The 16,055-nt window shown below is 37.7% G+C and overlaps 1 protein-coding gene across 2 annotated transcripts in view; it reads right to left on the reverse strand.

Annotated features, from left to right (window-relative positions):
- Nucleotides 1-16,055, reverse strand: part of ITGA1 (integrin subunit alpha 1) — a 173,441-nt gene that overhangs the window by 25,586 nt on the left and 131,800 nt on the right. For both annotated transcript variants that reach the window (XM_033421156.2, XM_033421157.2), the window contains exons 15-20: nucleotides 15,053-15,183; nucleotides 10,951-11,117; nucleotides 9,418-9,554; nucleotides 7,323-7,433; nucleotides 5,074-5,283; nucleotides 2,637-2,717 (exon numbers count right to left, since the gene is read on the reverse strand). In XM_033421156.2, the coding sequence (XP_033277047.2) occupies nucleotides 2,637-2,717; nucleotides 5,074-5,283; nucleotides 7,323-7,433; nucleotides 9,418-9,554; nucleotides 10,951-11,117; nucleotides 15,053-15,183 (837 nt within the window). The remainder of the gene's footprint in view (nucleotides 1-2,636; nucleotides 2,718-5,073; nucleotides 5,284-7,322; nucleotides 7,434-9,417; nucleotides 9,555-10,950; nucleotides 11,118-15,052; nucleotides 15,184-16,055) is intronic.

Here is a 16,055-nt window from a genome sequence, read left to right on the forward strand (position 1 = left end):
TCATTGTGGTGGCTTCTCTTGTTGCGGAGCACGGGCTCTAGGTTCGTGGGCTTCAGTAGTTGCCGCACGCGGGTTCAGTAGCTGTGGCTCACAGGCTCTAGAGCATAGGCTCAGTAGTTGTGGCACACAGGCTTAGTTGCTGCTCGGCATGTGGGATCTTCCCAGACCAGGGATGGAACCCGTGTCCCCTGCACTGGCAGGTGGATTCTCAACCACTGTGCCACCAAGGAAGCCCACAAATATTTCTTTAAAAAGAGATGAAAGAACTCTTCTCTCTTCTATTCAATTAGTATGGTTCTAGGCAGGGCAATTAGGTAAGAAAAAGGAATAGAAGGCATTGGATTGGAAACGATGCCTCTATTTGCAGATGACATGATCTTATATATAGAATATCCTAAGGAATCCTCTTAAAAAAACTATTAGAACTAATAAATAATTCCAGCAAGATTGCAGGGTAAAAGATCAGTATAAAAAAATGTATCTCTATGCATTAGCAATAAACAATCTGAAAATGAATTAAAAGAAGATTTCCATTAAAACAGCATCAAAAGGAATAAAATGTTTAGAAATATATTTAACAAAGGAGATGCAAACTTGTATTCTGTAAACTACAAAACAGTTTTGAAGGTAATTAAAGGAGCTCTAAATAAATGGAAAGACATCCCATGCTCATGGGTCAGAAGACTTAATATTTTTAAGATGGTAACACTCCCCAAATAGATCTACAGATTCAATGTAATACCCACCGAACTCCCAGCTGGCTTTTTTTTTTTTTTTTTGCAGAAACTGACAAGCTGATTCTAAAATACAAATGGAAATGCAAGGGACATGGAATAGCCAAACAATTTTGAAAAAGAAAGCATAGTTAGAAGACTTACAATTCCTGATTTCAAAACTTACAACAAAGCTATGGTAATCAAAACAATGTGGTACTGTCATGAAGATAGACATATAGATCAATGAAATACAACAAAGATACAAGAAATAAACCCATGTGTTTATGGTCCACTGATTTTCAACAAGAGTGCCAAGACAATTCAATGGGGGAATGAATAGTCTTTTCAATAAATGGTGTGGGAATATCCACAAAGAATGAAGTTGGACTCTTTACTTACACCATACACAAAAGTCCATCAAAATGGATCATAGATCTAAATATAAGGGCTAAAACTGTAAAGCCCTTGGAAAAAACAGGAGTAACTGTGACTTTGGGTTAGGCAAAGTCTTACTAGATATGATACCAAAAGTATGAATGACAAAAGAATAAATAAATAAATTGGACTTCATCAAAGTAAACACTTTTGCACTCCAAAGAATACCATCAAGAAAATGAAAAGACAACTTACAGAATGGAAGAAAATATTTGCAAATCATTTCTGACAAGAGACTTGCATGTAGAATATACAAAGATCTCTTACAACCGAATAATCAAAAAGATATCCCAATTAAAAAATAGGTAAACGATCTGAATAGACATTACTCAAAAAAAAAAATACACATGGCCAATAAGCACATGAAAAGATGTAACTTCATTAGCCATTAGGGAAATGCAAATCAAAACATCAATGAGATACTACATCACACCCACCAGAATGGCTATAATAAAAAGACAGGTAGCAACAATGTGGAGAAATTGGAATCCTCATACATTGTTGGCAGGAATGTAAAATGGTACAGTCACTTTGGAAAACAGTTTTGCAGTTCCCCAAAATGTTACATTAGTTACCATATAACTCAGCAATTCCACCCCTAGGTTTATATCCAAGAGAATTGAAAACGTGTGTCCATACCAAACCTATACACAAATATCCATAGAAATATTATTTATAGCAGCAAAAAAGTGGAAAAAACCCAAATGCCCATCAACTGATAAATGAATAAAATTTGATATATTCATACAATGGAATATTGTTTGGAAATTTAAAAAAAATGAATTACTGATAAATAGATGAAACTTGAAAACATTATGCTAGGTGAAAGAAGCCAGTCAGCCCGTCACAAAAGACCACATATCGTATGATTCCACTTATATGAAATGTCAGAATAGGCAAATCCATAGAGAAAGAAAGTAGATAAGTGGTTGCCTGGGATTGATGGAGGGGTTATCGGGGAAATAAACAGCAGTAACTAGTGATGCATACAGGGTATCTTTGTGGGGTGTGAAAATGTTACAGGATCCATTGTGGTGATGGTACACAATTCACAATTTGGTGAATATACTAAAACCCACTGAACTTTAAATGAGTGAATTTTGTGGAATGTGAATGATATCTCAGTGAGGTTATTTTAAAAAAAGAGAAATGGAAGTAGAGTGTCTATACAAAATTCTAAACCAACTGGTTTGAAAGATTCTTTTTCCTACAGTAGAAAAGCCTACTACGTAGGCGACACTAATACCAGAATTTCCCAGCTCCATTTATCATATAAGCTGTAGAGTAAAAATTCTTAATTTTGTCCTGGTGTTTGAGTTTGACCCATGCCGCAATTGCCTTTTGATTTCAAGATCTCACAATTTTGAATTCAATCTTGTTCATCTATGTCATCCTAAACTACCACTAGAAGGATTTATATATTTGGCTTTGAGCAGATTATTTTTCATATCCAATTGCCACACGTATTTTCTATAATCTGCTTACCATTTCTCCTCTTCTTAGGAAAGGATATCCAACTTTACATGTGATATTATGATTGGATTCACAACTGTCTTTTTGGATAGCCTAGGAAGAGGAAGTAAACAGAATTAGAGCAGACACGCAGGTGAAATACTTGACCTTGATGGTCTAGAATTTTCCCAGCTGAGCCTTAGACTGCTTTGCTAGGATTTGTTTCTCAGTATAGTTGTGAGAGTCACAGCATTCTGGGATCACTTGTCCCACAGCCCATGGAAATGTGAAAACATCACTTCGGTTAAGGATGGCTGTAGGATGAAGTGCATCACACCAGCCTGTCTAGATCTTCCACTGAAAAATGGGAGTACTAACAGCATCTACCTCACAGGGTGAATAGGTGGCTGAATAACCCACACATACTGGACCGACACATGGAAGCCCACAGTGAATGGTCGTCACTGGAGGAGTGGGTAAGAGCTTGAGTTCTGACCTGGAAACACCAGGATTTAAACTCTGATTCTACCACTGTTAGCTTCATCCTTTTCAGGACTCCTCACTTCTCTGGGCCTGATTTTCTGTCAAGTGGGGTTAGTCGAACTCTATCTCATCAAATTGAAAATGACCTTGAATATGAGACTCACCAGTATTTTACATACCAATAAGAAGGAAACAATAATGCTGCCTGTTAAATTAACACAGCAATTGTAAAATGCAATTACAGAAATGTTAAATTGTGAAAAAAGGGGTTGATCTTAGAATCTCTGTAGTATAATAATACCTACGTACAAAGGAATTAATGAGAGTTAAATAACTATGAATAAGTAGAACTTGTAGAACAGTTTCTGACACATAATATGACTCAAGAAAAGACTATTATTATTATTACTACTGTTGTCATTAATAGGAGGAGAAGAGAGGCCTTGTTGATTTCATAGCTCTGCCTCGCTGCCAAGGCCATGAAGTCATTTGAAGAAGATACAATGATATTTAATATAGTCCTCTTTTCTGAGAAGAATTCAGTGGTAATATTTTCCCAGCATCAATTTGCACATTTGGATTTTTAATTAACATTCTTTCCTGAATCTAAAATAGGTGGTAGTATAGGATGGGTAAACAAGGTCCGACTGTATAGCACAGGGTATTCAATATCCTGTGAGAAACCATAATGGAAAAGAATATGAAAAAGAATATGTATATATATATGTGTATAACTGAGTCACTTTGCTATACAGAAGAAATTAACACAATATTGTAAATCAACAATACTTCAATAAAATAAAAAAAACTATAAACTTAGAATAGTACCTATCAGTAATAAATGTTTATTATTATAAAATAAAACAGGTGGTAGTAATATAGGACATTTTTAAAGCCTATCTTAGTATCATGTCCCTAAGTGATATCCTAATAAATGGAGAGAAATGTCAGTGAAAATCTGAATTTATAGAAACTAGACAATTAAAGTGTTTAATATTGTATATAATAAGTGTATTTGCTTTTAATATGAATTATATATATTACTAACTCATATATACTGAATTTTAATTCAGGGGAATTCATTCAGAGATCAGAATTAAAAGCAAAGTTCAAATTTGTAAGTATTAATTAATCCTGATAGAGCATCTTAGGCAGCTGTATGTTATTGCCAAAATAATAAAAAACTTCTGGGGAATTCCCTGGTGGTCCAGTGGTTAGGACCCGGCACTTTCACTGCCAGGGGCCTGGGTTCGATCACTGGTCAGGGAAGTAAGATCCTGCAAGCTGCGTGGCATGGCCAAAAAAAACAAAACAAAAACTAAAACAACCTTCTGTCATGACAATGAGACATAATCATTTAATACAACTCTCTTGCCAGATTAAGGATTGTGCATAGAAAAAGTAGGGAACGGTACCGATTTTTTTGCATGTAAATATTTTGTTATTGTTCAGCACATGTGTTACTCCTTCTCTGCCCTTCTGTTAAACTGTTTTGACTTTGAGTGTTATGTTTATTTTTTTTCTTGACTCAAGTCTCAGTTTCAGTGGTGTAAGCCTTCTGTGAAGCATAAAGTTTTTTCCCGTTGCAGAGCACAGGGACACGCAGGCTCAGCGGCCATGGCTCATGGGCCCAGCCGCTCCGCGGCATGTGGGATCCTCCCGGACCGGGGCATGAACCCGTGTCCCCTGCATCGGCAGGTGGACTCTCAACCACTGCGCCACCAGGGAAGCCCATGCATAAAGTTTTGGTATATCAGAGATCCTCTCCTCATACTGAATCCAAGAAGAGTCGTAGAGCTCTAAAGAAATATATCCAGACAAAGCTTTTAAAAAAATCTTGGTCCTTTCACCATCAGTGAGTACTAATTTTGTACAAAATGCTTTCTATTTTAAAATCAATGTAATAAAAATTTACCTCAGTAGTATGAACAGTAGGTTCAATGTGTGAGTATTACAAGAATAAATAAATGTAAAACTAAAAGTTTACCTCAATTCCTGAAAAAATTAGATTTGGAGAATAATTCACTATGGTTCTGGTGTTATAGGCACTGTCCTCTTTATTTTTGACTGTGAGGCTAACATTGAACTTATCATTGTGGGACCTGACAATAAGCAGGCCCTTTTCTGTGGTGGAGACATCCAGGGTGAGGTCCGAGATACATTTTTCCTTGTTTCCACAATCTTTGGCAAAGGGAATCTGAAATGTTCACAGAAAAACATTTTTCAAACTTTAGCTAGGCATTATTGAAAATTACCTATGAACTTGCATAAAAGAAATGACATACTGCCGAAAGAAGAAAATCATAAAGAGAATAGATTTCACTGCAGAAATCATAAGGAATTTTTACAGTTGTTCCTATAATTGATAGGGGAAAATTATAACCTTTACTTTTGGTTATAAATTCTTCCATTCCTTTAAGGAATGCACAGTTTTCACAGATGTTTTTCAGTGGCTTTCGTCTGCCAGAGTAGAACAGTTTCAAAGAAATAAGTCAAGTACTCTACAATCCAAAGTTACGAGAGAACACTGTAACACTCACCTCTGATTATGAGATTTTCTATTTAAAAGAATCAAATACTTAGGATCATAATAGCCTCAGTCAAGAGGGTAGAAAATGAGCAAGCCACATAACTGGGAGCTTCCCTTGACTCCTTTTCTTCATTAAGCCCTTCCTCTTATCTAATCCATCACCAAGAACAGTCCATTCTACCGCTGTTCTAAATATTTCCCACAGCTCTCCTTGCCTCTCCATTTCCACCACCACCTCTAGTCCAACCCATCTTATTTCCTCCCTAGACTAAAGTAACAGCTTCCTGACTGGTCTCCCACACCCACTCTTGACTCCCTCCAATCATTCTCCACTGCACAGCTGAAGTAATCCTTAATCCAGTGCTATCAGTGAACCAATTAGAACCAACAATGGCATTCCATGGCTCCTCAAAAACATTTAAAATCTGTGCAGTGGCACAAAGTCCTGGTGATCTGGCTCCTGCCTGTGCCTCCTGCCTCATCCCACATGACCTTCCACCCTTGCTCTTCAGCTTCAGCCATGCTAGTGATTTTAGTTTAGTTCCTTTTATGCCTCAGAACCTTTGCACATATCCCTCTGCTTGGACCACTGCTCTTCCACTTCCTAGGCTTCAGGTCTCAAATGCAATGTCATAAGTTCCAGGGAGTGGCCCTGAAACACTTCAGTCTAGCAGAAGTTCCCGTTGAGCTCTGGAACTTCTCCAGAGCATGTGCTTTAATTACTACCTAATACCTATTTCCTAGGTTAGACAGTAAGCTCTGATGTCTGGTATATATAAGACACTCAGTAAATATATTTGGAAGGGAGAAGGGAAAGCAGAAGATAGGTGTGGGGGAAAGCTAATTCTCCACCACTAGTGATTCCTCCATTGGTGCCACACTTGTGATCCCATCCTTTTATCCACTCACTCACTCTTTCTCAGGGGTGGGACAGTAGACTCTGTGAATTTGGAAGCAAAAACTAGGTGAACACAGCTCAGTCCCTTCCTGTCTCTTCTGCTCTTGGGGCGGTGGTGAGCTCATGGGAAGCATACATCTACATTTCCATTCTGCAAGTTTTACAAGGTGGGCCCCCGGAAAGGCCCGAGATTGCTGGCCTGAGATTGCTGAGCACTGCTAATGACCTATTTGGTTACCTGTGGTCTATGCCTGGCTCCGTGGGAGGACACCGATTATACCCAAACCATGCCCTGCAACCCAGTGTTCATTAATAATAAAGGGGAGTTCCAATTGGCCAACCCATGTCCTTCTTTCGATTGGTCCTAAATTTTGGGGCGATAAAAATAGGTGTCATTTATAAGTTCCCTTAAACTCCAACAGTAGGAAGTTAGAAGAATTGGGAAAAGTCTAGAAGAGTCTAATTCATTTTTTGTGTGTGTGTGTGGTATGCGGGCCTCTCACTGTTATGGCCTCTCCCGTTGCGGAGCACAGGCTCCAGACGCGCAGGCTCAGCGGCCATGGCTCACGGGCCCAGCCGCTCCGCGGCATGTGGGATCTTCCCGGACCGGGGCACGAACCCGTGTCCCCTGCATCGGCAGGCGGACTCTCAACCACTGCGCCACCAGGGAAGCCCTAATTCTTTTTTTAATTTTTTAATATAATATAATTGATTTAGGCTTCTGTGTATACATCTGTTTATGTGTTTCAGTTTTTTCCCCCAATATATCCACAAATAAGTATTCTGAATTAAAAAAAATCTGACTTACATATTCATGTACTGAATTTGGTAAAGAATCATCAAGAACGGGCCCATTTTCTGGATCGGTAAGATTAAAATCCAAAGTTATTCTCACAGAGTCCCGAAAGTCATGCTTGTCCTAGAGGTGAAAACATAAAATATGTTATCGGCATCATATTAATTGGATGTTCTGACCTTGTCATGGCTTCCTTCTTCTGCCCTGTGGGCCAGGCTCACTGGACATTCTTGTGTACCTGATCTGACATATGACCTGATCAGGCTTTTGCTTCACTGGAGAGAGACTGCCCTTCTACCTTGACAAGGGACGCTGCTAGAACGAATGCAGAGGCTTCCTATTGCGTCCAGCTTCTCAGATGGGCCTGCTGGAATGATGGATAGGTCGTTCTTGGCCATGTCAGGATGTACCCCTCAAAGCTACTTACATAATAATATCCTTTCTCTTGAGACCTCGAGCTAAAAATCACTGTGTAATACTTATAGGAAAGTCTTTCAACTTCAAGGGAGCAACCCTTCTTTAAATTGAGTTGCATTTCATTAATATAATATATACCTTGAGTTGTAAGAACTTTATATGTGAAATGATATGAAAATAATATGGATGTGATGAACATTGTTTATACTATCATCGACAGCCATCATTCATGACATATCCAGAATTATGAGCTTTATACACATTATTGAGAATTATTTCAACAATCCTCCAAGATGCATACTAATTATAGTCTTTATTTTACAGATAGAAAACTGAGTCTCTAAGAGACTAAACCACTTTGTCAAAATTACTCAGAAAGTGAGGAAGCTGGGATACAAATTCCATCCTGGCTGACTCCAGAACAAATGTTAAAGTATCCATTAAAATCCAGAAGAATTTTGGAAATTTTGAAACTAGTTCATTCCTTTTAATCCCAGTGCCTAGATATAGCTAGACACTAAATTTTTGGAGAAACATATACTACAGTGCTTTTTTAGCAGGTTGGAGGCACTGCCAAATCTGGTTTCATGGCTTTTCAAATCTTATCCCAGTTCTAACTCCTAAATGTTCAATTCTGATGAAACAAATTTAAAAAAATCCTCCATTTTTATTTTTCTAATCATAAATTGACTTCAATGTTGACCAAATAAGCTTATTTTGACATATGTCATGGGGAATATTGACTTGAAAATCACTGAGGAAGAGTAAACATGGCACACCAGCATGAATGTCTTCTGTCACTTTCCTGCCCCTGACTACAATATTTTCAAAATATGGAAGATGAATGCATCAAGAATACAGAAATAAGTCAGAGGTGGGGCAAATAGGCCTATTTCATTTAAAATTCCAAGATCATGTTCAAGTCTGTAAGTCTCAGTCTCCGTTAACAAAATCAGTGTTTTCTCAGTACATCCATTCTTCTTTTCTTCTTCTTTAGTGTCATGTACCTTTTAAGAAAATGTTTAAGAAACTCCTGTCCCACATACACAGTGACCCGATAAAATACATTTAAAATGGTTCAAACTGGCTTATCAGCCATTTCTAGAGGTTCATCATTTGCTTTCCAAGTCTCCCTCATCCACCAAAACAGGGACAGGTAGCACAAAGTCTACAGATGATAGAAAATACCAGATCTTTTCCCTTTAATCTAAAGTCAAAGAGTGAAACACATAGTTCAGTGGACAAGAACAGACCCTGGAATGCATATGGCCCAACAGTTTCCCCTCAGGGCATTTAAGCACTTCTGACGGACAAGGCCCACAAAAGTTCAACGAGTTAGATTCTAACTTGTTGTTAAAGTTCAAGTTGAAAGAAAGAAAGAAAGAAAGAATGAATGAATGAAATGAATAAATGAATGAAATACAAGGTCTCTATCAACTGGTGTACTGTGCCTTTTGATGTTCCATAATATATGGATATTTGATAGCATACACAGGGAAGATGAAAGATAGTTTTATGAAATGTATTTGGAAATTAGAAAATCAGACCTGTGATTTTCTGATAAAAGTGAACAAAGTTTAATTCATGATTTGCACTTTGAAATAAAAGTAAGATTGACTGACTTGAAATAAGACATCTATACTTCATTTTTGATTTGGAACAAGGCAGCTATTATATATGATTTACTTGCCAACATGTAGAAGGAATGCTTAGTGCATTCTGATTCTCGAACTGTGATGTTTCTTTGAATCTTCCTCTCTTGAGTTCCAGAGAAAAAACTCCGTGATATCTGTCTTAGAGAATCTAGTGTGATACGGTATTGCATATCTATAAAAATAAAAAAAGAATAATTGACAGATATGTTCATTTCAGGTGATTTTCATATGATCCAGTTCATTAAATTAACATTACAGAAAAATCTCTTGGGCAATCAGTCGACAAAAGTTCTCTGTTATTCAGCATATCCATACTACTGTAATACAATGTATTTGCAGTCATGAAGATAACCTTGAGGAACTCTATAGAACTGCTTTCTGAGTTCACAAGGCTTTTAATGTTTAATTACGCTTATTTTAAAATGTATATGTATGTTTACACACACACACACACACCCCCCTACATACCACCTAATTTCTTGTCCATGCCTATGTTTACTGGGTTTTCACTTAATTTTTTTTTTTTTTTAGTGTAGAAATGTTGGATCCCTGATTAGAATATTCGTTATGTTGTATTTCAATAGAGAAAAAAATACATTAGTGACATTTTAACCTATTTTATAAAAAATGTCATTTTAGACTATGTTCAAAGGATATAATAATATAAGCCTAGTAAATAAGTTTAACAAAATAAGCATACCACAACGAGCAAAACAAGTTAAACCTTATACTTTCTATGAAGGCAACAATCTTTCTTACTTGATTGCTTAATTACTACACAAAAATAAGACAAATAATGTTGCATATGAAAATGTTAATTGTTATTTTACATTCCTATACCTCATTCATCTTCCAGTCAGAGGTCCACTGCAGATCATAAACATGCACATATAGAAAAAATTTAGAAAAATAGATTTTAAGGATGAGGGGTTTTTCTCATTCTACTTGTATTTGGTTTGCAGAGTAAATTACCTTTCGGCAGTCAATGGCCTTCATAGTTTTGACTCCAACATGTTTCAATATCATTAAAAACCGCTTTAGAAATTGTGGAGTGCAGGAAAAAAGGGGATACCCAGGCTGACGTGATGTGCCTGAGAACACACACGGAATCTGTCTGACACTCAAAAACCAGGGTCACCTCCTGACTGGAGCAAAGGAATCTCAGGAAGGTAGGGTGGCTGGGCAGTCAGGTCCTCTGCAGTACCAGTCTTACTGGAGAGAGCCCAGTTTCCAACTCTGCCTCTCAACTGGTGTCTCTGTCTTTCTTTCTCCTTAGCACTTGACTGTTCACAGTCAATAGGAGAGCCAGAGGGGAAACATGGAATCCAGCTGCAGAAGGCCACCAAATATAAGCATGTAGTTTCTGCTCCAGAATTTACTGAGTTCCATAACCTATTCCTTCTGCAATAGAATTTTTTTCAAGGTTCAACCTGTTTGCAGGGGCAAAGGTGATGTGCAGATTCCTATCATCGAGGGAAATAAAAAAAAATATCTCACTGGATTTCATCATGCAGGAGCAAATACATTGTCCTCCTGCCCCAAAGTGCTTCTGTATATACGACACTTACCAGCTTCGTAAACCCTGTCTTCTTTGGACTTCAATTTCACATCAAAACACACTGTGGCATTTATGCATACTGTTTCCTTTCCCTCCACGCGGCAGTTTTTCTTTTGAATATTCACTTTATTGGGTTCAAAATTCATGGTCACTTTAACTACAGCCACATCTCGGGACCTGCAAACACATAAGCCATGGTGATGACTCACACATTTTTACATTTAATGCATGCCATCATTTTGGCAGTGCATTCAAGTGGATTCTTCTTGGTGTACAGTGTGGGCTCTCAGGACTCCTTTCTCTCCTGAATCTTTGATATAGAAGAAATTGGAATTGATGTTCTGAAGGCACCCAGGTTATTCTGGAACCATGTTAGGCTTTGGTTTCTGAAGGGTAGCAGAATATGCAACCCTAAAATATGGTTATAGGAGTTTAGGACAGGCCACCCCCAAACATGCCGCTTTGGTATATTGATTTTGAGCTGCAGGCACTTAAAACACAAAAAATGCAGGGAGAGGCTTCCTCTGAACTCTACTTACTTACTTAAAGACAGATCCTCCAAAAGAAACTCAGTTGTCATAAATCTCTATCCAGGAGTTTCATCAACCAGGGAAAATCGACTCATTACAAGAGAGGAGGTTGCAGTGGACACCACACCCAGACAAACTTTGTTGCAAACCATCTTACCTCCCATCTATTCTCCTGAGGGCCTATTCATCTTTCCTAAAAAAATCATTTACTCTCCCCTGAGGCCTACAGCCCCCTCCCCTTTCCCTATTAAGATGATTTTGAAGTGTGAATGCTAAGCTACCTGGGGAAGCTATTCATTTTTCCCTGGGATCTCCCATGTATACATGAGGTGTACGTGTTAATAAACTTCTGGGTTTTTTTTTTCTTATTTGTCTTCTTTTACTACAGTCATCTCAGCCAAGAACTCAGAAGGGTAAAGGCAAAATTATTTTTCATCCCCTACAATTTATAGGCCAAAGACCCATATTCCCATGATAGAAAAGAGATAAAACCAAGCAACCAGGTGCAACCTTAGAACCAAAACCATATTTTCGGCACTTTTGAGTTTGCTCCCAATCTGGAAAGAGTCCAGAGGCCCCTGGACATCGTTTCTGCACTATTAATACTTGTCTGTTCTTCTTGTAGGTTCAGCCTTGTCCCTGTTTCTGAGAAGGAGAAGCAGAATAGCATTTGAAGCGCTGTGCTAGGCACACATGCTAGTTATTATTCATTTAAATTTTAAATTAACTTTCATAACAAGACATGTTATTATCTCTCTTTCATATGTGAGATAACTGAGGCTCTGAGAGATCAAGTATATTTTATCCAAGGTCAAAAGCTGTTCAGAGGGCAAAATTGGGATTTTAAACCCAGTCTTTTTAGTTCCAAAGCCCAGTGATTTCCAGTAATCTGAAGTGAGAGCAGAGTAATACAAAATTAGGCAGAGTATACGGAGCTTGACGCTAATGCCTTAGAATAAAGCCAGCATAACTGTTGAACACTGTTATCTGGTTTCTGCCTTGTAACCAGACTGGCTCTTTAGAGCTAGGTATCTTGTGAATACATAGGTCCCTGCTTATGTTTCTGCGTTTGAAAAGAAAAATTATAGTTATTTTTCTTTTAAAACAATTTACACATAGAAGATATAGTAAAGGAAACAAAGAAAATACAAATCAGTTGTAATTCTATCATTCAACAATAATCACCATTCATATACATATATATGTACGTCTGTATATAGAGAGATGCATACACACACATACATGCATAAGTATACACACACACAGACACACACACACACACACTGGCCCATATACATATACAAGCATAAGTACTTTAAAAACATAATATAATAAACAACCTTCCAATATTTCTATTTTTCTGAGAACATTATTGTTAATGGCAGTATACGATTCCAACATATGCATGAACCATAATCTAGTTACTCAAACCTCTCTTACTGGATATTTATCTTACCTTCTTCAAAAAAATATCTATAACCTACAGCACTGTGATTACTCTAAAGACCATACATCTTTAACCATAGACTATATCTTTAAAAAATTATTAGGAGGTAAAATTAAAAAGTATGAACATTTTAAGGCTTTTTAACACTTCAGTGACAAATGCCTGCTAATGCGTTTTAACCAGTTTACTGTTTCACCAGCAACGAATGAGTGAATGAGCGTGTCTAGTTTCCTGCTTGGAAGTTTGGATCCTCTGGGCATGAGGCTGCCTTGACCACTCCCCAACCCACATCTCCTCTCTGCCCCACGCAGATCTTCACAGCGTCTGTGGCTCAGTCTACCCACAGGATGGGGTTCTCCCATCTGCTCCTGGATGTCCCTGACTGCTGGGTGGGCCTATGTTTATCACCTGCCATCCATATCCACTCTCAATCCCTCCTTCAGCATTGAAAATCTTGGTCTTCACGTTGCAGTATACTGGTTTAGTCCATTTTGCTGGGCAACAACAGGGACCCAAGTCTGTCATTCTGGCCCCTCGATGATAAAGCCTTGACTGGGGACAGGAAAGGCCAGAAACAAGTTTTCAGGGCTTTGTAAGAAGCCCTTGAGACAAAACTGGAGAATAAAAATCGTCCTTAAAACGTATGTATATTTTTTGGGCTTCCCTGGTGGCGCAGTGGTTGAGAGTCCACCTGCCGATGCAGGGGACACGGGTTCGTGCCCCGGTCCAGGAAGATCCCACATGCCGCGGAGTGGCTGGGCCCGTGAGCCATGGCCGCTGAGCCTGCGCGTCCAGAGCCTGTGCTCTGCAACGGGAGAGGCCACAGCAGTGAGAGGCCCGCATACCGCAAAAAACAAAACAAAAAAACCTATGTATATTTTTTAATATACAGGGGTGAATACAATAAATATTCCTGGGTAAAGATTATCTTAATGAATTAATCCAGGATTAACAGTTTGAACAAAAACTAAATGTTCTCTTTGTTCCCGAAACTGATGACTTCTGGTCTGGAGCCTTGGTTTCGGGTGGGCTCCCCCGAAAGTCACAGCCATTGCTGCCCAGCATTCTCCCCTCCTAGGCATCACCTTTCAGTTTTCCTTTCCCTCTACTGTACAGTTAAAAATATTTTTTAAAAAACATAATGGTTACTCTGTATAGTTTAGTGTACAACTTTTATTTGACCATTAGTTCTTAAGGATTATCTTAAATTATGACAAAGTCATATTTTCCAGTCTCTATCTTCACCTCTTTCACAATTTTCTTTACTATCCTTCTACATACAAGTTTGGCAAAAGACTATCTGAATTGCACTAAACTAATGATTAATTTGAAAGAATCAACATGTGGACTTTCCATTGAGGCACATGGCATAAATATTTTTTTATTTATTAAATCCTTCCTTTATATGTCTTAACAAAGTTTGCAACATATTTCAAAATTATCACACAAATTTCTCGTTAAGGTTATTGACATTTTTTAGTCACATTTTTTCAAATAGAACCTTTTTGAAATCATGTCTTATTAACTAGTTAAAGCTAGTTATTAATGCTATTAATTAATAAATTATCTTATTAATAAGTTAATTGATTAATAAAATGGTATTAATGAATATATCTGATGATTGATGAGGATCTTACAGTTAACTGAAATTAATTTGGGGATGCAGGCATTTTAAAGGCTGAGAAAAGAGATTACTGTAGATGCTTCTGTGCTTGACCAACAATGTAAACATAATCAGACAATGGTGCACAAATGTCTAGTTCTATGTGTTAGGTAAATGAATGAAGAGCTAACAGCTTGTAAGTAACTTAAATTTAGGGAAAGTTTCTTGTTTATATACATCCTGTATGAGGCTCACTTTTCCCCTATGCTTCCCTCCAAGCAGAATACTTATCTTAGTGACAATTACATAATAGATACCCCAATTAAGTGTTGATTCTATTTGTTCCTTTAATATGGTTTCTCTATTTTTAAGATTTATCAACTTCTCAGATTCCCAAACTGCATAATTTTTATCTGAATAATGGAGCACAAAAAGAAACAGACATTTGGTATATAAATTCTTATCATACTCTGAGCTCTGGAACTGTTTGGAAAATATTATCATATTAATTGGATGTTATTCAAATACATACCAGAAGAGGGCAGCACCACCAAGGCCCCCAATAGTGACATCGGTCAGACCGTCACCATTTAAATCCATTTCTCCGTGGATAGACTGGCCAAAAAATTTCAGTGTCTCGCCATCTCCCCCTGATGGAATACGCTGTGAAAATCCCAGCAGAGAGTTTTTAATGTCAGAAGAGTCTCTTCAAAAACAATTTCAAATAAATCTGAGAACTTGGATTGGTTAACAAAAAATTAAAATTAGAGATCTTTTTGGAAACCTGCCCAGGAGGCCCCTCATGTGGAGACAAGAGGAATTACTCAGATATTCCCAAAGGATATTCTTTTTATAGTGCAGACAAAATCATTTCAGGGTTATTGACACCAGGGAGAGGGGAAAATATTATAATAACGTCATCTTGTCCAATCCTCAAGGAAAACATTATGAGTAGTTGGCTCTACTTTCTAGTTCCTGTTCAATTCCATTACACAGAGATATTTAAAGGTGCTGTAAACACATCATACAAGCAAGAGGGGGAGTACAAAATTATCCTAGGGTCACTTTGGGGTTCACTGAACTTTGAGGCTGGGTATAAATAATACATGCTATCAAATACATTTTTCAATATGCAATCTTTACTGTCTGTCAAAAGTGGTTCTGAAAGTCAAGAGCATAATAGACTCAGTTTCATTCATATGTATCCACTATGTTGGGAAGGCACAATGAATATGGAGTTCTCGAAGACTGATCTGTGCACATTACCATACATAATATGTCTGACATCTGTACTTCCTGACTTAGCTTGGGTTCAAGCTGATAATATTTTAATAGAACCTGATGGCAGGGAAACCCGACTGACAGACACACCCTAAACTCGGGATCTCCTTATCCTCCTGTTTTTCCACTTAAATATCATAAAATAAGAAGCAAAATAAGGCAAACCAGATGGAAACATTTTTCATGCTTAAATGTTTGTGGCTCAGTGGAAATTATTTCCTTATTTTTTCAGCAAAAAAATCAGGAGTTATCAG

Source organism: Orcinus orca, chromosome 3 (genome assembly GCF_937001465.1).
Source record: "Orcinus orca chromosome 3, mOrcOrc1.1, whole genome shotgun sequence".
NCBI classification, from domain to species: domain Eukaryota; kingdom Metazoa; phylum Chordata; class Mammalia; order Artiodactyla; family Delphinidae; genus Orcinus; species Orcinus orca.